The 21,381-nt window shown below is 40.4% G+C and overlaps 1 protein-coding gene across 2 annotated transcripts in view; it reads right to left on the bottom strand.

Annotated features, from left to right (window-relative positions):
* LOC115432987 (glutamate receptor 1-like) overlaps positions 1-21,381 on the bottom strand; it is a 176,021-nt gene that overhangs the window by 86,020 nt on the left and 68,620 nt on the right. For both annotated transcript variants that reach the window (XM_030154128.1, XM_030154127.1), the window contains exon 3: positions 20,739-20,978. In XM_030154128.1, the coding sequence (XP_030009988.1) occupies positions 20,739-20,978 (240 nt within the window). The remainder of the gene's footprint in view (positions 1-20,738; positions 20,979-21,381) is intronic.

Below are 21,381 nucleotides of genomic sequence, written 5' to 3'. Positions count from 1 at the left end.
ATACAAACTTTGGCTTTTATGAGGTGTTACATACCTGCACACTACATGCTTCGTTTGTCAACTCCTTCTCTTTTTGGTCCAGTTCACAGGAAGGTAAATAAAGTAATGTTTTATATCAATACAGCTGAACATGAACTGGTGTGATAAACTCTAAACTAAAAGGACTTTAGCAATACTTTAAGACACAAAAATGTAAACTGTTGCAAGTAAAACATTGATGATGGAAACTAATCACTGTATTTGAGCTAAATAAATGAATATTTCCCCTTCAGAAAAGAAAACATTGGTAGTGCCAAGTTTAAGTAAAGAAGCCTACAGGCTCCACCACTGTTGACTGATTTGATCTGAAAGTGAATTTTATGACTCAGGGACATCAGACGTAATATCTGCACAGTGGCAGCACTCTGCAATTGTAGCTACCGTTAGCTTAGAAAGGGTGCTAACTAATGTCAACAAATAATTAGCTCCCAGAAAAACAGTGATTTCACATAAGAATCCAAGTGCATATGTGAACATGTGAGTGCCTCTGTTATGTGTTCACCTGAAGTTCCAGGCAACCTGTAACTCGTGTTTTTCCAACCCTCTACCAGTGAAAAGGCACTGGAATGTCAGTCAAACCTGTGACTTCCCACCCATGAACTCGTACTAGATCAATGTACTCCCAGTTCAGAGTTCTGACGTCACGTAGCAATGGCAGCCCCCATGGATGCGTTGTTTATGCAAATTGTTTATTAAAACAAGGTGTTGCGCTTACATTATTGATCTGCAAATGTTCTGTTTAATCAGCAGCTACTCTAGCGTTAGCTAGTTTTCAGTCCATGGAGTGCAAGAATAAATTAATACCAAATACGTATCCTAATATACAAATAACAGAACATAAAAGGTAGAACAGCTTCTCTTGCCTTATGCACTGTTTTTACTCCTCTGTTTCCCTTTGGCGATAGAAATGATTATAAATGAGCATAGCATATGGTCCACCATGCTGGTTTGTTTACATCTAGCTACCACAATTCCTTGTGCTCAGGCAGTTTGGTGTGATTTGCGTGGAACATTACAAAGTCGTGAGTTGTGGTTTGAAGTCGTGACGTACAGGCTCAAAAAATGGCCTGAAATGCAGCATTAGGTTGTGCTGGGAGCTGGTCATTGGGTGGCAATAACTAATTAAATTTCTCAGCTAACAACTGTTTCAATGGTCAACCTCCATGATAAGAGCCTAAATAGCAAGGACTCGGGTCATTTATTTATTTATTACTGATAGTCATTACGCTCACTTCCACGTGCTTCAGGGTCTGTCTTCTGCTCCTCTACAGAAACAGAAGTGTGTAATGAGAAACTGTTAGCTTAAATGGACCTCGCTAACAAACCACCAGTTCTCGGGACAAACACACTTCAAATACAAGCACAAACGCTGAAGTGTGCTTTGTGTTGGGAGCTGCCCAGTAAAACAACTGTTTCCGTTTCCTACATTCCAGATAAAAACCTGCACACTGATGCTGTTCCTCAAAATCTTTATGCTTACTCCCGCATGCCGAATGCCTCTCATTTGCTCCTCTACAGCAACAGCAGTGGGCAGCATTGCCTACCATCAGCTTCAAAAACATTATCATTGCAGTCATTTGACTGGTCGCCCAAAGTTTCCTTAAACATTTGAACATCTACCAGGTTACTGGCAGCCCATTTCAGAGCTAGGCTTAGGGTTCCATGGATGTTCAAAGGTAAATGTCTTCTAGTGCATTTCTATTACCTATTTGAATCCTTTCAAACCACACACACACACTAATCACATCAGCAGGTTGCGGTATACTGTATATACACACAGACACACACCATGTTCAAAAGGCAAGTCAGCAAAATTCAGCTCGACTTCAAAGAGTAGAGAGAGACAGAGCGAGAGGCATGCAGAGAAAGGAACTTCAAAGATACCGTCTTATCAACCTACACACACACACACACACACACATAGAGCAACACCTCCTCCAGGGTTATTACCTGGAGTGGCTCGCACTCAGAACAGAACAAAATTAAAAAAATCTTTACAATCAGCCGACTCTGCATATATATATGTATGTGTGTGTGTGTGTGTGTGTGTGTGTGTGTGTGTGTGTGTGTGTGTGTGTGTGTGGTGGTGGTGGTGGTGGGGGGGTTCATTTGCTCAGAGGGACACACTCCTCTCTGAATGTAACAATTTTACTACACGCTAAATGCAACTTTGATCTGTCATTAAGTTGTAAAGGATCTGTCCACAGTTTTTCAAGTACAACAACACAGTTTCATCCAAGTGGCTGATTCAAAGAGAAACGACTATGGCTGGATGCTGAAGCCAAAGTTGAAATAACTTACTATAGACAAGTGTAAACCCAACATCTAGTGGTTGTCAGTGGTATTACAACTTTAAGATATATCTGGATTGGCCAAATTGCCACTGTCTGTTGGCATCTGTTGGTAAAGTTGGCATTAGTATTAGCTTTCTAGTTAGCAGTGTGGCCTTTAGTTCCTATAATTTAACAGTAGCATTGCCCTGCTCCAAAGTTACATCCAAATACGGTCACTTCTGAGACCAAAAACAACACTATCATTACAGCAAAAATGTCAAACTGAAAGCTCCAAAACGACAGTCCACATGCCAGTGGGTAACATCCATTTGACTACTTGAGCTTATGCAGTGGATTCGTAAAGGCTGACAAAATAATGATAGTTTTGGACAGGAAAAAGCCAATTTATTGGACAAAATCAACCAAAAAGACTGTCATGTGACTGTTGTTGAACATTTACATTGAAGTAATACTTGCCTATGGTAAATGAATTAATTGTATCGATATTACTAAACATCAAACCCTAACCACTATTGGAGCTGCATTCTGCTGATACTGATAGTCGGTAAAATACTTCATCTGTGCTGATTGATTGGCCAAACAACTAACTGAACAACAATGGACCTATCTGGAAATAGGTGTGGACCTTAAAGGTGCGGGAGACTTTCATGACCAATTTTTCATCAAATCTGTAAAACTTCGGTCACAGCCTAAGTATCACGAATCTGTAAGTCTTTCTGTGATTACTCACCTGAATCTCTTGCATTACAGTGAACAATTTCTTAGTGCCATCCACCATAAACAAACTGTGTGTTTACATTCAGAGCCGAGAGGGAACTCAGGCATCTTCAGAATTTTGTCACAATGTGCATTGTGGGAAACGCCGGTTCATGCCACTGTCTGGCAGCGGCAGTTGCTACAGACAACGTGGAAATGGCAGGAGCTCCCTTCCCTCGATGCATATTCCTCCAGCTGTTTCCACGTTTCAGCTTTTTCCATGTTGCGTTTGTTTCATCCAAATAATATCATATGGTTGCACTGTCAGCGGCGGCGTAACCATATGATAGCCTTCGCTTCACACAATGCACGTTGCGACAAAATTCCGAAGATGCCTGAGTTCCCTCCCGGCTCTGTTTGTAAACACATGGTTTGTTTATGGTGGATGGCACTAAGAAATTGTTGGTGTGGGGAAGGTGTGGAGTGACGGAATGCATGCGTGAGTGTCGTGAGAGCTGGACAGAGGTAACGATGGAAACGATGGCATCCTGCTGTTGACAAGTGCAGCAAAAAGAGATCTCTCCAACACAAAAAAAGATACCATTCTGGATTAACTCGTCAGCTGTTTACCACCACCACATATACAAGACAGACCAATTCCAAATCTGGAGGATATAACGAGCCTGGAAGCTTTCATCGATGACTACTATCTACAAACAACCATGGACTCGGACACAGAAACATCCAACCTCAAAAAGAGAAAAAGGGACTAAGCAACAGACATGGATGATCTTCAGACCACCCGAGAAGAGGTCAGTGTGCTAACGAGCATTAAAGCTATACCGTATGATGTGGCATTTTTACACTTTTCTTTTGTCATCTTAAAATGCTCCTAATAAGTGTGTGTCAAACTAAAATGTAAAAGAAATCCACCAGGTATTGAAACTCAAAAATGTTTAATTCTCGTATATTTCTGATAAAAGTCTGACCAATCATTTTAGTCGGTCCGAATGAAATAATTGGCCGAACCTGACTGAGCCTCCTGTCTATCATCCATTACGGCCGTCCAGCATCCGATCCATTATCGCCATCTCCACATCCGATATGGGTACCTCTGAATCTGACGCTTCACTCGCGCTGCTTCTCCTGTCACTGACCACAGTATTTCTAGGATGTGTATGGATAAAACTGAAATGCTCATGTGGAAGGGGAAAAACGGATTTATGAACAGAAACAACAACTAAGGGGAACAAACCGGACTCTGATGAATGAAGGATGGAGATAAAAGTCCGGAAGTCAGCTGTATTGGACTGAACAGGTCTGCATAAAGCTCAGCTTTTATGACGGCGGGACTCATACAGGTACATGTACATGGTGTCACACAGTGTAGGATTATGTAGGATGATAAATGTATGGACTATGAAACCTCAAATGTCCACGGAAAATTCGCGGAGGCCACGCGTTCACAGTCCGCGTGCTCGTCGCCTGGGCATCTCATCTCCGTGGTGCAGTGAAGACACTGACCCAGTACTGCACAGACCAGACCCTTAAATACAGGGTCTACTGATGGAACAGGGGCTGCGGGCCCGCGGCAGGTGGATGATACAAGTGATCACTGAGGGAGAGGTCCACGGACACACCGAAGTGGACTGGACTTTCCCCTCCGCTTCCTCCACGCGCATCAGGTGAGAGGAGGCGAGCGTCAGAGCTCAGGCAAGGGGAAGTGGGCGGGGCTTTGGAGGGAGCCGGGTTGTTCATGTTCAAACTTTTACTAAGTGCTGTGAGAAATGCCACATCGGTAGGTATAGCTTTAATAAAAAACTGGATTTACTAGTTCCAATGCACGAAGAAATGAAAGACATGCGTAAAAACTTGGAATTTGCTCATAACCAAATCGAAACACTGCAGAAATCAAATCAGGAGCTTCAGTCAAATGTCAAAACACTCACCCAGCAAATGCAAACCATCACCGCCGAAAACAAACAAATGAAAGACATAATCTTGGACATTCAAACATGCTCAATGCGCGAAAACGTCATCTTCTCAGGCATCCCAGAAGCTACACCCGATAACCCCAAACAACTGGTAAAAAACTTCATGTCAACACAACTCAAACTTCCCAGTGAAACGGTGCAAAACATCACTTTCCACCATGTACACCGTCTTGGGAAACAAGAGGACAATAAAACAAGACCCATTATAGCAAAATTTGAACACTTTAAACAAAAAGAACTGGTTCATAGCAAAGGGAAACTACTCAAGAACACAAACTATGGAATGAACAAGCAATTCCCACGAGAGATCAATGAATGACGGAAAATCCTCTACCCAATCCTGAAAGAAAAACGAGCCAACAATAGACGTGCAGTGTTGGCAGAGGACAAACTTTAAGTTTTACAGATTTGATAAAAAATTGGTCACAAAAGTCTCCCACATTTTTAAAAACAAAGCTTGTTTAAGGCAGAGGTTGAACTAAGCAACTGCAGTGCAGATCATGTTTAAGATGAATAAGGAATTTTGAACTCTGAATATGATCTAAATATATATTTGACAAGTTCTGTCAGGGACTGTGACAGAAGTTAGCATTGTTGTGATGTCAACTCTTCAACCCTGCCTAATAATTTGGTATTCTGAATATTCAGGAATGTTTTATCATAAAGTGTGTTCAGTGCTCTTTTACTCACTTCATGAAGACATTACCTCTGTTTTGTACAGCTATCACATAACTAAAGTGGAGGGGGAAAAAAGGACTATGAGAACATTTGCCTGATAACTGCTTCTACTTGAACGCAATAACCTCTGATAGGTAAGTGCTCATTAACATCCGTACACTGACAGTGTTTACAGCTGCTGTGCAGGCTGAGCCTCAGCTTTCCACACACTTTCCACACAGAAAAAAAGTCAAGTGTATGTTAATGATAATGTACAACCTTCAATTAGAGATCGAGAAAAACACCCACACTGACTGACACAGAGAGTAAGTCATTAATACAGAGAGAGAGGATACTAATCAAGATGAAATGTAAAAAACAGAGGAGTGAGGAGGAGATGTAAAGAGAGAGAATGCTAAAGAGTGAGGGGAATTATAAATATAGACAGTAATCTGCTCTCAGTTCTGCATCTAATTTCCATAAACATCCTGCATGCATGTCATTTGCTATTAATGCAAAGAGAAAAGGAAGGGAGTAGCAAAGAGAGGAGTTTCCATCATTTCCAGTGTTTTCCCAGCAGAGCTCTTACAGAGAATTACAGCATTAGCTTCCATCTGTCCTAAGATTATCATTAAAACACAACTGTCTGTTGGACACAGAGGTCACACTGAGCCTGTTCTTCTGTTGAAAACATTGGTTAGAAGTCTGAACAACCTGCTGATTGAAGTGCTGTTGTTTCAGGGCACCTAGTGGTCTGTTTTACATGTTTTATTTAACCTTTATTTAACAAGATAAGTTAGTTGAGAACTCATTCTTATTTTTATTAACAACCTGACCAAAAGGCAGCAAACCAACAGAATGAACAAGTTGTGTTGGTGTTACTTTTAATCTGCATTTTTGTTTTTGTCATTGGGGATTTTATTAGGGAAGTTTAAGCAGCAGAAGTGGTTTTAACATCTGCTAAAGTGGTCGGCCATGGATCTACATTTCTACCACAGTAGCATGGTTGGGTAGTATAATTACATAGGGTCTTCTGCAGCACCAGAACACCTAACAGTGGGCTTCAGCAGTGCTTTATACTTTATTTATATTAATGGAAGAGAAACATCAGACTGACCTTCTGCAATTTCTCGTGAGCAAAACCATATTCACCTAAATTGATTAGTTTCCAATGTAATTTATACCCCCCCCCCCGTCCAAAACAATTTTAAATGTACAATCATTGCTTTCACATTGCGTAGCAGAATCTATAGAAAACGTGGGTCTTTTCCATTGTAATGCATGGTCAAGTTTATGCAGCGTTTTTCACATGGCTCAAATAGCTGTCAAAGTACACTTAACAAATGATTGCAAAAGTTTTACCTTACTTAAGAAGTTATGCCATCACCTTTAATTCACCATATTCTCACTGTGACCTGAAAACACTGTGACTGTCAGTGATTTACTTTTACAAGAAGTAGATACAGAACATGCACTTTTTTCTACAAAGCTGTGCCAGCAGAGCATCACTTCTTTCACATTCATGAGGGCTTGTCTTCAGCCCAGTGACTGTCTGCACTCGTATGCAGTGACAGTGTAAGAATAGAATAGAATAGAATAGAATAGATGGTGGTGCAGTGGTTAGCACTCGTGCCTCACAGCAGGAAGGTCCTTGGTTCGATTCCAACACCAGTCGATGGGGGTGAGACCTTTCTGTGTGGAGTTTGCATGTTCTCTCCGTGTCTGCATGGGTTCTCTTCAGGTACTCCAACTTCCTCCCACCACCCAAAGACATGCACTGATAGGTTAATCGGTTAATCTAAATTGCCCATAGGTGTGAATGTGAGAGTGATTGTTTGTCTCTATATGTTCAGCCCTGAGATGAACTGGTGACTTGTACAGGGTGTACCCTGCCTTCACCCATAAATAGCTGGGACAGGCTCCAGCGACTCCCGTGACCCTAGTGAGGATAAAGCAGGTTCAGAAAATGAATGAAGAATAGAATAGAATAGGCTTTGTTGTCATTACACCAGTTGTACAATGAAATTACAGATGGTCTCTACCAGCCCCACTTACAGGGTGGGGAAGCAAAATTTACAATATTTTGAGGCAGGGATTGAAAGACAGTGTATGACCAATTAGTTTACTGAAAGTCATGAGAATTTATCTGCCACAAGAAAATTTACATAATAGAACAGGTTTTTATTCTATGTGTCCTCCTTCTTTCTCAATAACTGCCTTCACACGCTTCCTGAAACTCGCGCAAGTGTTCCTCAAATATTGGGGTGACAACTTCTCCCATTCTTCTTTAATAGTATCTTCCAGACTTTCTCGTAATAGTTTTGCTCATAGTCATTCTCTTCTTCACATTATAAACAGTCTTTATGGACACTCCAACTATTTTTGAAATCTCCATTGGTGTGACGAGTGCATTCAGCAAATCACACACTCTTTGACGTTTGCTTTCCTGATTACTCATATGGGCAAAAGTTTCTGAAAAGGTATGGATAATAGTGTTAGGTATGATTATGACATCAGTATATGTTTGGTTTCAAAACAATTGACGTAGTGCCTGCTGAGAAAAACAACTAAATGTTCATTGTAAATTTTGCTTCCCCACCCTGTACATCTAATTAACAACACAATAAGATACAAAGATACAGACAAATATAAAAAAAAGTATCTATATTAGAAAAGGGAAGTGGACTGTGTTTGCGTGTTAACCCATCAGTGCATGTCTTTGGATGGCAGGAGGAAGCCGGAGTACCGGCAGAGAACCCACACAAACACAGGGAACTGAACCAGGACCTTCTTGCTGTGAGGCGACAGTACTATCCACTGCACCACCGTGTCACAAGCGTAGGTATTCTTGATCTGTATTTTTAACTTGGGCTTCAATGACATGAAGAAGAAAACAAACATAAAAGTATTTGTGTGTCCACCTACTGTATCTGTTGTAAATGACCCATCTTTGCAGCACCTCAAGCTGCGTCACAAAACTCTTATATTGTTTATGTTAGAGCTCGTCGGCGGCGTCACATTTTCCTGGTCTATTTATAAGATTTTAAGAACATCACAGAGATAGTCTGATTGTTATGAAACCAAGTTTTTTTTTTTTCCAAATCAGAGTTTGTTCAGTGAACTGAGCCACTTCTCTCATAGAGAAATGACGCTTAAAATTGCCACTCTTTATTCAAATCCCCTTAGCTTTAGCAAACCAACTCAGACTGAAAGTGCAACTCCAAAAGCACAAAAGTAAGTACCAGTCTGTTTGTGTATACTCTTCACTATATAAAACAACTTTGATTGATAAAATCCAGTTGTTTGTTCTGTGGCTATATAAATATATAGCAGCAGAGGTATGTTGGACAGAAACACACCACACCACATACCTGTTGTATAACATTCTTATTTTAACTCTAACTATGGTCTTTTCCTAAACACGGCTGATTTCTTAAGCCAAACCAACCTTTTTACATTAGGGGGGCTAATCTATCAAACAATGAAACTGGTCCCAACATGCTCACGAAGGTCTCCTCAGCTATAAGTAACATTTTATCTTCTTTAAACTCACTGTTCCCAACAAACAAGCTCAGACATGTACTGTGCATGTCCTGCCCAGCAAAGAAATAAAGTTAGCAATTCCATCACGAATGCAGCTGAACATTTAGCAGCTCAAAAGCCAGATATTTCTGGAGCTTGCAGAGATCAAATAGTCCTAAAAAAAAAATCTGAACATTGATTGTAGGACACTGCATCTATCAGACATGTTGGTTTGCAAAAATACCATCAAAGAGATCAGTTGTTATCAGACTAAGTAGCTGTTCAGCTCTTTGTGCAAACACTGCTCATCTGTTGCCTTTGCTTCTCAGAACTCCAAATAACACAAATCACAAATATATGGATCATCAGAAGTTCAGATTTAAGTTTGGGCTAGTTTCAATTAAATGTCAGCTATGAAAACAGATACCCGTTGTCTCTCGGGACTATTTCAATAAAAACAAAGGATGACAAAAATGCCCATCATTATCAATAATTTCACCATCTTGACTTGAACAGGAAACAAATAGTCTTTTTTTCGTTATTCTGTCCCTGCTAACAACACTTGTAATGTGTGTGCTGGTGCATAAATGTGTGAATATCAGGTTGTGTGTTTGTGTGTTTATGTTGCATGTCTAGGGGTGTGTTAGCAGGACATTAGACCAGCGATGCAGCTGCAGTTATGTCAACCACATACACACACAAAATCAGTTTCATGTTCAATTACACATTATGTCTCTTCATGCGAGTCACTGCTTTTCCCTTTTTTCATTTAGCAGCTGCTGTCTGCCTGTCGCTCTGTCATACTGTCTGACAATTTTCTTTTTTTTCCTCTCTCTAAATAAAGAGAAGGTTGACTGAGCACTGTGTCCAGTTCAGTCATGTCGGCCACAAGAGATGAGAAGCCTTAATCAAGGGCACCTTGATGACAAGCAAAAACATGAGAAGAAGAATGAAATACAAGACTAAAAGGGGGGTGACCTGACAGCTGAGAGGTTAGAGCGTATGCTGGCACACTACATGAGTGCAAATACCCCTGACCTGACAGTCTGGTGTGATTCCCATCCAGACCTGCCACATGTCATTCCTCTACACTTTTTTTCCACAGTTCGTATCTCCATCCCCATTATTTTTAGCATATACAGAGAAACACGTAAAAGCTTTCTCAGTCCTCTGGACACTAGACAGACGGGAGATTAGGGCAGCGAGACAGCAATAGCAGAAACAGGCAAAGAAAAGGCAAAAGAAATTAAGAAACACTTAAGTCAAACATGAGACACCCTATTTTCAGGGCCTTTTCACACTTTAAAGAACAAACCAGGGCTCCTATTTTTCTTACGGCACTGACATTGAATCCTGTTAGTTTTGGTCTTACATTTACAATTTTGCACGACAAACCTACACCCTGTCATCATCACCTACATGGGCTGCATCTCCCTACACATGATTTTAGGAAGTTTAAGCAGCAACATTTTCAAAATTGAACTTTTGCCATAGAGGTTTTGGCAGAGAATTTAAAATGCAAATGTAATAGCAAATGGAGTGTTAATTGTTCACGTATGTTTACATGAGGAGACGAGGAGGTCCCATGAAGAAAACTTGATCCAGTTCTGGAAAAACGACTGAGTGTGGACCCACAACTGCAAGCTTCTTTTTAGGTCCTTTATAGGCATTGATGGCAGGTTAGCATTAGTGATGTCCCGATCAGGATTTTTTTTTGCTTCCAATCTGATCCGATTTTTTTAGGATTAGTTTTGCCGATACCGATCTGATACCGACTTTTTACAATATAATTTTGATTTCAATTTGAAGTCATTATTTATAGGTTATGATGTTATTATTTAACTTGAGATCATAATTAGGCCGAATGTGGAACCTGAACTAAAACACTATGGTATGACACCTTTGACTCTGAATAACTTTTGTAGAATTTTTGCTCTTTCCAAATTCATACTGTGGGCCAAATTAGAACCTTCGGCGGGCCAGTTCTGCCTCATGTGCACATCAGCAGGTTACTTGCAGTGTGGGTCGCACATCACCACCAGACATTAAAGTGAAAGTGAAACCTATAGACGTTTTACTAATTCCTCTAAGTCTCCCGCTGTTGTGCAGCTAATATTCCTTTTCCCTACCTTGGGAAACGTTAATTTGAGGGGACAGGAAGTGTGTTTACCCCCACCCCAGAACGGGGTCTGGATCGGCCTGATCTTGTGACTAAATCCGATCCGATCTTCTAAAAAATGCCCGATCGGGACATCCCTAATTAGCATCACCCTTTAGCACACTACATGTTGATAAAACCCTATATAAGTAGCCTGTGTCATATAGGCATCGTCGGCAAAAGCAGAGAGATTTATCTTCTTCAGGTTGCAATATATCAGTTAAAACTGATCAATCATCTTTCTGTTAAGCCACATTGTACCTTATTTCAGAAAAACATTGTATCACAGTCAATGGCAAGCAGCAAATAATCTTTTAATCCTGTCTGAATCATGCCATCATTTACAGATACGATGTTAGTCAAGAAAGTCATCGTTTATGCCAAAAGTGTCAAACTGAAAAAATGAAAATAGAAAGACCACAATCCTAGAAGTCACATTAGTCAATTAATTAGAACTCTCTCTCTCAGCAGTCTGTCCAGAGTCACTAAAGATATTTCTACAGCTTCACCACAACCAGACTTGTAGGGACTTTCCAGTGGTAGAGAATCCCAGCTCCATAAAGTAAAAGTCCTGCCATGTATTTGTTCCAACCATTCACTGAACCAGCCCATTTTGATGAGCACAGCTCATCCAGGTAGATGAAGGGATAATTAGTGGAATCACCTGTGTTAAGTAAACAGGTAGAAACAATACATGGCAGGACTTGTTACTTTATGGAGCTGGGATTCTCCACCACTGGAACATTTTTTCACCAAATTCTCAAACAGCAAGGCTAAAATGTGTCAAGGTAATGACATTACATGGGATGAGATATGCAGTCTACTGAGCCGTTTCACAAAAACAAAATTCTACTTAACTATCTTTATAAAAAACTGCAGCTTTCTTGATTTTTGACATCAAAAATCATTCTAGCTGATGGCACAATCCACAGGGAATCTCACTATATATCACCATTTATATTTTTGTCCCCCCTTCCCCCCAAAATAAGGTCCCATGAGGCACAGTGGAAGGGGCAGGACTTCACCTCCCTATTAACTCTAAAAATTCAGTTCTAACAGAGACTCAAACTCAAAGTTACACGTTAACTATGGTGCCTTTTTGCATCTTAAAGTCCAAATCTGACTGAAAGAAAAGCAGCAAAAATAAATACATTTTGTGAAGTAATAAGTACAATTGTTCCCTCTAAAATCTAAAATGTAATAATAGGGACTGAGAGTTGGACAAAAGAACAACTTGTGAAACAAATTTAAAACTCTAAAATACCATTACACTTGAATATCGAATAATGATAGTATAATAATAATAGTGAGTATAAGAGAGGAGGGAGGAGAGGATGGACAGGCTGTCTACCTTTTACCCCTGTTGGCCGTAAAAGGCGACAGGGGTAAAAGGAAAACAGTTGTCCCTACAGAGTGGTCTACATAATTACAAGAATCAAAAATTTAATCAAAAACATATAATATGGGAGAAACTAAAGAAAAGTGTGAAGTGACTTTGCCTGTTGGAGGATGCTAATAGGGACAGACACACATACAGACAAGAAAAAGAACCCAAGAGAGGAGTAACACATTAAACTGAAAAAGAGGGCGGGGGTAATTTAAGGAGGAGGGGGATGAAAAAGAGGACAAGGTTGAATAGAAGGCAAGAAGGAGGAGGAGGAAGTGAGAGTGAAAGGGCCCCCCAAAAAAACAACACTTCACTCTAACTACTGGAAGTTCTCAGCAATTATCAGTCACCACACAGAAATGCTTTTCTGGATGGCTGTATCCATGGCAACAAGACAGAGAGGCAATTATGGGATGAGTCAGGGTCAGTAACTTACGTATCTGTACATGTGTGGTGTTTGGAACAAAGCACAAGGTCAACTTGGAAGTTTATTACGTAATGTTGGAGTTGTTACTGTTGTCTGTATATACTGCATGTACACACAAGCATAAATGTAAAAGGCACTGGAGAAACTGTTACAGCAGTTCATATACTAGCATCCAAGCAGAAAATAGGCACTCAACGCTGTGTTTGCTGAGAGGAAAATACTGATTCCACAGGGGAGGAGAGGAGAGGAGAGGAGAGGAGAGGAGGAGGAGGGGAGACCTTTGACCTTTAACTGATCCTTCATTGTTCCAAATTATCATTTACAAATTAGAAAATATAAAAAATGTAAAAACCAACATACCAGTACCCACCACTCCTGTGCATAGTTTCAACACATTTACTGTTTTTCAGAAATTAACAAGGGACTCTTCATCCACAACACATAATACATCCTCGACCCCCGAGACAGAAACAAACTCTTCTATTTCTGACATCAGTTTTGCTGTATGTGAACTCTGTCCTCACGTATGCTGCTACCAGCCCCCTGAGCATAGAAAATGAGTGTCAAATTTAAAAAGGAATAGGGTGAACAGTCTTTGAGAAACTGGTTGGACATTTTTTCTACATTCAAATGTTCAAAAATTCTTACAAATTCCAAAAATTTTCATTCAGCCATAATTATTCGAGAACGACGGGGAGACGAATGGAAAGACGGACGGAATTCCTGGTATATACTCTAATGTACTCCCCTTCTATGGGGCAGAAGGGGGTATAAAAAATCAAGTAACAATGACCAAATCAGAGTCAGACAGACACTATGACCTGCTTGTGAAAGGCTCCCAGAGGGGCTCAAAGCTCTGCAGATGACAGAACTAAAGCACAGTGGAGCCGAACTGCAGCACCTGTATGCACGAGTCCAACAGACAGAACACTGGAAGTAACTTACAGGGCCAGTACTTTTCATTCATGTAGGACAGGGAGCAAAATGTCAGCAGCAACAAATGCAACTACAGCTATAGCTTTTCATAGAGTGGCCATTATCATGAACACCACCTTTAAGAGACAACATTCAGAGTCAAAGAACAGAAGTAATAAAAACAGCCTCTCCAAACAGAAGTATTATTTTGTTATTATGACTTTTTTCATATTACTCTAATCTTGTGTTTACATGCATATCAGTATCTCAGATACTGTTGGGTTTTTGAAATATCCCATCTTTGTGTTTGCACATGCAAACACCGTATCGGATTTCGGCGTCCTGAATACAACCTTATTCTAGTTTCAAGAAATCTGGATATTCTAACATAAGAACTATAGAATCCAGAATACTATGACATTTAATGAAGCTTTGCGTAAATCCATGCAGGACATCGTAGTCATGTGCCCAGCTGCGATCAGCTGACAGTCATCTGATCCCAGTAGTCATCCAATCTCAGTCCATTCTTTTAGTCTATTTCAACTCACATCCTTTGCAGAGTACTTCCTGCCTTTTCAGCAACGAAATTGCGCCAAACCAATGTCAACTTCCCCAAAACAAACAGTGCAACAGGTCAGGTCACAGTGGAAAACAGGGATGCAACGGCACAAGTTATCCACAGTTCAGAACGTATCGTGGTTCCCGAGTCACGGTTCACAGTTCAAGGTACGGTTCGGACGCAGAGGATGGCTGGAGCCCAGCTGTGCACCGAAACATGACTGGGAGCTGATGGAGAACCATAAGGCTCATGTTTGCTTTGTGTACATAAATAGGTACGTCCGTTTCTAATGTTGTCATGCGTCACTGCCTTCATGCGTCCTGTAGATTGGAACGAGCGTTTCTCAATCAATCCACCAGAGGGGGTTGCTCTTAATTACCATACTGAACAAATACCACGAAGAAGAGTAAAGTTTTTTGAGAACAAGAAGAAGAAGAAAGTCAATAAAAACAAACATGGCGACGACAGAGGAGGTTTTCCTAATGTGGATACTAATGTTAATATTGAGAGGAGTAGTTGGAAGTAGAAGGGCTGTGCTTCACGTCCTACTCGACTCCGCCGCGTAATGCTTTAGACAGGTCCCGCATCCAACCAATGACAGTAGAATTCTGTAAGTCAGTCGTCTTGCAAAGCTCTAATATAAATGCGAGTTGTCTGAAAATGTCATTTGAAAATTGCAAATGAGCCACACCGCAGTACATGCTTGTACCGAACCGTGAGGGGTGTACCGGACGGGATGATGTGTACCATTGCATCCCTAGTGGAAAACACCACTAACTCCACCACTTTGACCCTTCAACATTGGTCAAGGCTACATATCTTCATCCTCCTCCTTATCCTACGAAATGACAATGACAAAACTAGAAAAGCACTCAGAGAGCGCAGACCTCTGCCAAGGCAGATCTGTCGCCGGCCCCCACCCCACCCCCCGATCACCACCAAAATTTAATCATTTGTTCCTTGTGCCAGTATCAACATTTCCTGAAAATTTCATGAAAATATGTCCATAACTTTTTGAGTTATCTTGCTAACTACCCAACCAACAAACAAACAAACCCTGGCAAAAACATAACCTCTTTGGCAGAGGTAATAACAGCTGGAGGACTATGTTGTAACCTTCACAAACACAAACAGTAGCAGTAATGAGTACCTGGCATACTAGTATTTGTCATATTCAGGGAAATGAGTATCCAGATTTCTCTGTATGTTGTGTAAACGCAATGCCCTGACTATGGTCAAAAATGGGATAAGACTCATAACCAGGTGTTTCAGAAGTTATTAACCTAATTTTGAAAATAACAGTGAGGAGATCATGCTTTTTATTTTCTACTAAATCACTGCCTGCTGATGTTGGCAGTTGAAGTAATTTTTTCAATCTCAAAATGACAAATAACTTTTTGTTTTGTAGCAACAAGCAAAGCCAAAACTTAAGCCCAAAAAACAGGATGCCAGCCAGCACACCAACCTCCAACTAAATATATAAAATAACTTTTTGATGACCGCCAGAGGGGGCACCATGTGCTGGCATCCACATATCAATAATGGACATAAAGTACAGCTCTGTGGACACCCTTACCTCAGGAAAGCCCCTCTGTCTCCAGCAGACAGTCAATGTCTCCTCGGCAGATGTTGAGGAGCAATAACATTAGACAGACTGCACTGCAGAGGCAGACAGTTACGGACAATTACATTAGATAGACTTCCATCAATGATTGCTGGGCAGATGTAAAAGGCAATAAGATTAGACAGAGTCTGCCTCCAACTGTCAAATGGACTATAACATCAGATCAGAAGCCGTGGGGAGACACTAGACCCGGCTGAGGAGGCAGGGGGTATGACTGAGCTAAGAGCCCTTTTGCTAACTTTCCAAGTTTCTTTTTTGTTTGTCTTGAAGATTTGGGGTTAAGATTGACACAAATGATGTTTGTGCATCAAAAAGTCAACTTTTTAAAAGACTCTGAAAAGCAGGAAAAGCTGGAGCATTTTGAGACTTTCTGTCAATCACCATCATAATGTTTGGTGACTGTGGTGACTTCCTGTGCAGGTTGAGGTCAAAACGTAATGATGTGCAAAGGCTAATCTGAACTGGAGGAGCTGAATGTGTAGAACTGCACGTTTCCAGACATCTGAGTCAGATTCAGTCATGAGAACCTCTGGGGTCTAATAGTAAACAAAAAATTTAATTAGCAGTGAAAAGATAATATCATTAAAGGTTCAATATGTAACAAAACAAACACCGTTTCCGAGCTAACGACCGTCTTGATCATCTACGTCCATGATAACAGCCATTACACCAATTTTTATGTGGAGTTGTGTACTTATGATTGGCATGTTCTTCAATGCCTCTCTTTTGCTCCTGAAGTGGTACCAGTAGAAGTCTTTCCACAAAAAAATATTTAATGTGTATTTTGGTTTTAGAAACTGTTGTGTATTCTCAGAATGTGAAAACATATCTGGTACAACAGGTTGTGTGCACCAAATTAAACACACCATATTATTACTCAATCCCATCCATTTAAACAGTATTACAGCCACTTTAGATTAACAACAGCAACAGAGTGCACTAGTTAGAGTCAAATTTAACATCACCTAATTTGCAACCACAGTCTCGTTTTCTAGTTTCACCCCAAACAAGTTTTTGCAAATCTATGTAATAAGCATATTTCTTTTTTGCAGCTTTTCAAAACTTTGCTTGAAATTCACATCACCTTTTATGGAAACATGAGTAGTGTGAAATAGGAGCTACAGTCAGGGTATAAATGGAATTTAATAATGTCAGCTCCGGGCACATCATCGCTAACAACGACACCAAATCAGACTTCACATTAGTATGATCTAATCTTATACATTGAACTTTTAAATGGAGTAAAATTATGAGTTGTCAAAACAATAATGCTAAACTTGTAACATCTCTAATGAATGCAAATAAACCTGTCAGTCAATGCCTTGTGCATTATTCCACTATTTTCCACCAAGAATAAAATGGCTGTGCACAATATAAATATTACTGTTTTGGGGCCAATTATATTTTATGTTATGCATTGTTTCATCCTTCCTCTTTCAACATGATTAATATAATCAACACTTTAATCATAATACTTCATAAAGTAACAAAAATTAAATGGAAAAATAAACAAAAACTTATCAATGTCACAAAATAAATCAAATGTAACTACTTAGACACTTGTCAAACTAAGCTGAACTCTAAAATAAACGCGTTTTTTCAACAAAATTTCTAAAATATTATATAATACTAAAATACTAAAATATCCTGAATTTGGTTCAGATGGGAGAGATGTTGGTATTTCTTAAGCCTAATCCTACTAAGACCTTTACAATGACCTGCACATGTTCTCATTTAACATGAACTACCATGGGGAATACTAAGGGCCAGATCTACTAAAGGTTTGCATGTATAAAAACTAGGGATGCACCAATACCGATACGAGTACCGTCATCGGCTCCGATACTCAGTGTGTGTACTCGTAAAAGTAATCCGATACAAATGCCCCGATACCACTTACGGCTATTTGACATTCACAGTTCAGTGCAGCAGGTACGAGGAGGAGGAATAATGTGTGGGGAGTGTGGAGATTTTTCAAAATAAATGACGGTGATAAAAGTAACGCTGACTGCAAGTAACGTTACAGACACAGACAGATACAGACGCAGCGTTCTGTCCGTCCTCTGCGTACATTCCATCCGTTTACCAGGTGCTGGCGGATGCGTAAACAGAATGAGAATACCAGCGGGTGTACGGAGCGGTGCGGACCGCCGCCAACAGAAGTGATAACTAAACTTCTCACTCATTTCTCTTTTCTCTACCTGCTGAAGCTAAGCTTTTAAACCTTACCAGTGAAAACGTTGTAATATTAGTATCACATTAGTGTTGCCTCTGTCGTCTCCATGTTTGTTATTACTGGCTTTCTTCTTCTTCTCATAAAACTTTACTCTTCTTTGTGGTATTTATCCAGTATGGTTAATTCAGAGCGGCGCCCCCTGGTGGATTAATTGACAAACGCTCATTCCAACACATTAAGGGTGTATTCACACCTGCCACGTTTGGTCAGTTTAAAACGGACCAGAGTTCGTTTCCCCAGAAAATCCGGACTTTTTTTAGGTGTGAATACAAACATGCAAACTCTAATTCGAACCAAACAAACAAACTCTGGGCCGGTTCACTTCTGGCGTGAATAGAACCAACCTCGAACCGAACCAAGGAATCTTGAGCCTTTTTGTGCTTGACGAGCCACCGTAGCCGCTGGAAGTAGCCGAGGTTTACGGGTGGTCAGAGCTAACAGCAGCAGCCATGAGCTGTGGACAGATGTGGAGCAATGAGGAAACTGAATGTGCCACTGACATTTGGTCAGATGCCCATATTATGAAACTGGCTCCGACTGAGCTTTTCTTGAGTGTTAACATTATTTTCATAAATTTGTGTCTGTAAAAATACAATTTGTATTCCAAAAATGACAACTGTCTGTAGGAGGACCACGTCTACTGTCATCAACACCGGCCGTCTCTGATTCACCTCGCCCCCGACTTTTCTGTCCAATGCCAGCGCAGTTCGTCACATGCGTGCTTCTGTTCACGCATTTTGGTCCACTAGCAAAAAGTGCAATGTGAATGCGATCCGACCCAAATGAAAAAAATAAAGTCTGCATTTGATCCGAATCAAATAAGCGGACCAAAGGACTTTTCAGGTGTGAATACACCCTAAATGTCAGTAGCAGCACTTTTTCCAGTCAGACTAATGACAACGACAATAAAGCACATTTACAAAAGGAACTAACAACTGGAATGGGATTATTAAGTACTCGTATCGGTACTTAGTATCGGTAAGTACTCAAATGTAAGTACTCGTACTCGTACTCAGTCTGGAAAAAAGTGGTATCGGTGCATCCCTAATAAAAATGTGTGCAAAGTCATTACACACGCAAAAAACTGTACAAAAACTGTACTAACAGTGCGCACTAAGGGTTGCGTCTTTCAAAGGTGCAAAATAGCACGTCTGTATCCAGCTAGTACATTTGCCACAATGAATATGTAATATGGGGCATTTACACACAATTGTAAATGTAGTGGGAGGAGAAAATGTAAATATATTAATTTAGCACATACAAAGTGATTTTTCAAACCCAAAAGCAATTTTGCTCATAGAAACTGTGTCTATATTTAACTATTTAATTTTGCGCACACATGGAAGTGGTTGAAACAATGAAACGAGATGCAGAGGAAGTATTTTTCATCGTCGTGAACATTTTTGGAATGATTCTTTTCCACTTGATCTGACGATTGTGATTAAAAATATGCACCGACATTAGGCTACAGTGTGAAAAAATTATGTGCACCTGACAGTATACCCCCCCACACACACCTCTAAAATGAAAAATAAATGAATGAATGAGTCATGCAATACCTTCTATGACAAAACTCCAATTTTACATTTCCTTGCATCTGGATCATTTCAGCACACTGTTACCGTTAATGCTGGTGTATCCCAGAGCAGTTTTGCATCATATCGGGCCGGATCTACTAAAGGTGTGCGTGTATTAAAACATGTGCAAACTCATTGCACACACAAGGGTCGCATCTTTCAAAGGTGCAAAATAGTGCATCTGCATCCAATTAGTACATTTGGCACAATGAACATGTAATATGGGGCGTTTACACGCAATTGTGCGTGTGCTAGGAGGAGAAAATGTATATATATTATTTAGCACATGCAAAGTGATTTATCAAACCCAAAAGTAATATTGCTCAAAGAAACTGGGTCTATATTTAACATGTCTCAAAAGCAGGTGCAAATGGTTTGGATGTGTAATTGCACACACATGGAAGTGGTTAGGAGACATCGAAATGATGAAACGAGATGCAGAGAACGCATTTTTCACCCTTGTGTGAACATTTTTGGATTGACAGAAGAAAAAATAATTGAGACGTATGCCGTCCCCCCCCCACACACACACACAAAATTCTAGATTGCGCCTGCACATTAGTACATGCAAATTGGGATCTTAGTAGATCTGGCCCTAAGTGTTCAATAACATGATGTATGCAGATGGGGTTGCATTGTCCCTGTGTCCTCACCTGAGTCAGAGCTGTACATGTAGACGAACCTGGTCCAGTAGAAGTGCTCCAGCAGGGCCATGAGTGGTTCCTGCAGCTGAGGCCGCAGCTGCAGAACAAACTGGTTGTTGGTCTGGACCGGGAAGGATGGCGTGACGAAGCAAACGTGCAGAGAGCCACAGAAAGACATGAGCATGTTGACCGTCCGCCGATCGTACAGACCCATGATGGCGTATACGCCCTTTGAGAACTGGGAGCAGACTGCAAGAGAAGAAACAGACACAGAGAGAAGTTCACGTCTTTATCATCGATAAGTAATGCTGTTGGATCAAATACAGACGATTGGTCAGAAGACAAAAACTAAAACAGCTACATGAAACAGAAACTGAAAAGCTAAATAAAACCTGCAAATATTTTCATTTTTTCAATCAGCCAAAAATAATGTAACCCTTTCATTTTATAGCCTCAGGTCTATATTAAACACTCAGTTGTTCTTGTTTTCCATACTTTTTACTCTCATGCCCTTCTCTCTCTGTCGTAATGAAGTCTTCTATCTTTATCTCAACCCTTTCTTCAACTTTTTTTATTTTCCGTTTCATGTTTTGCTTTCTTGTAATGTCATTTGTGTTGCTGTCTGTTGTTTTTAAGCTTCAGTTCTTTTTCT

Source organism: Sphaeramia orbicularis, chromosome 14 (assembly GCF_902148855.1).
Source record: "Sphaeramia orbicularis chromosome 14, fSphaOr1.1, whole genome shotgun sequence".
In the NCBI taxonomy this organism is placed as follows: domain Eukaryota; kingdom Metazoa; phylum Chordata; class Actinopteri; order Kurtiformes; family Apogonidae; genus Sphaeramia; species Sphaeramia orbicularis.
The sequence above is the reverse complement of the archived record's forward strand: the minus strand, read 5'-3'. Positions and strand labels throughout refer to the sequence as shown.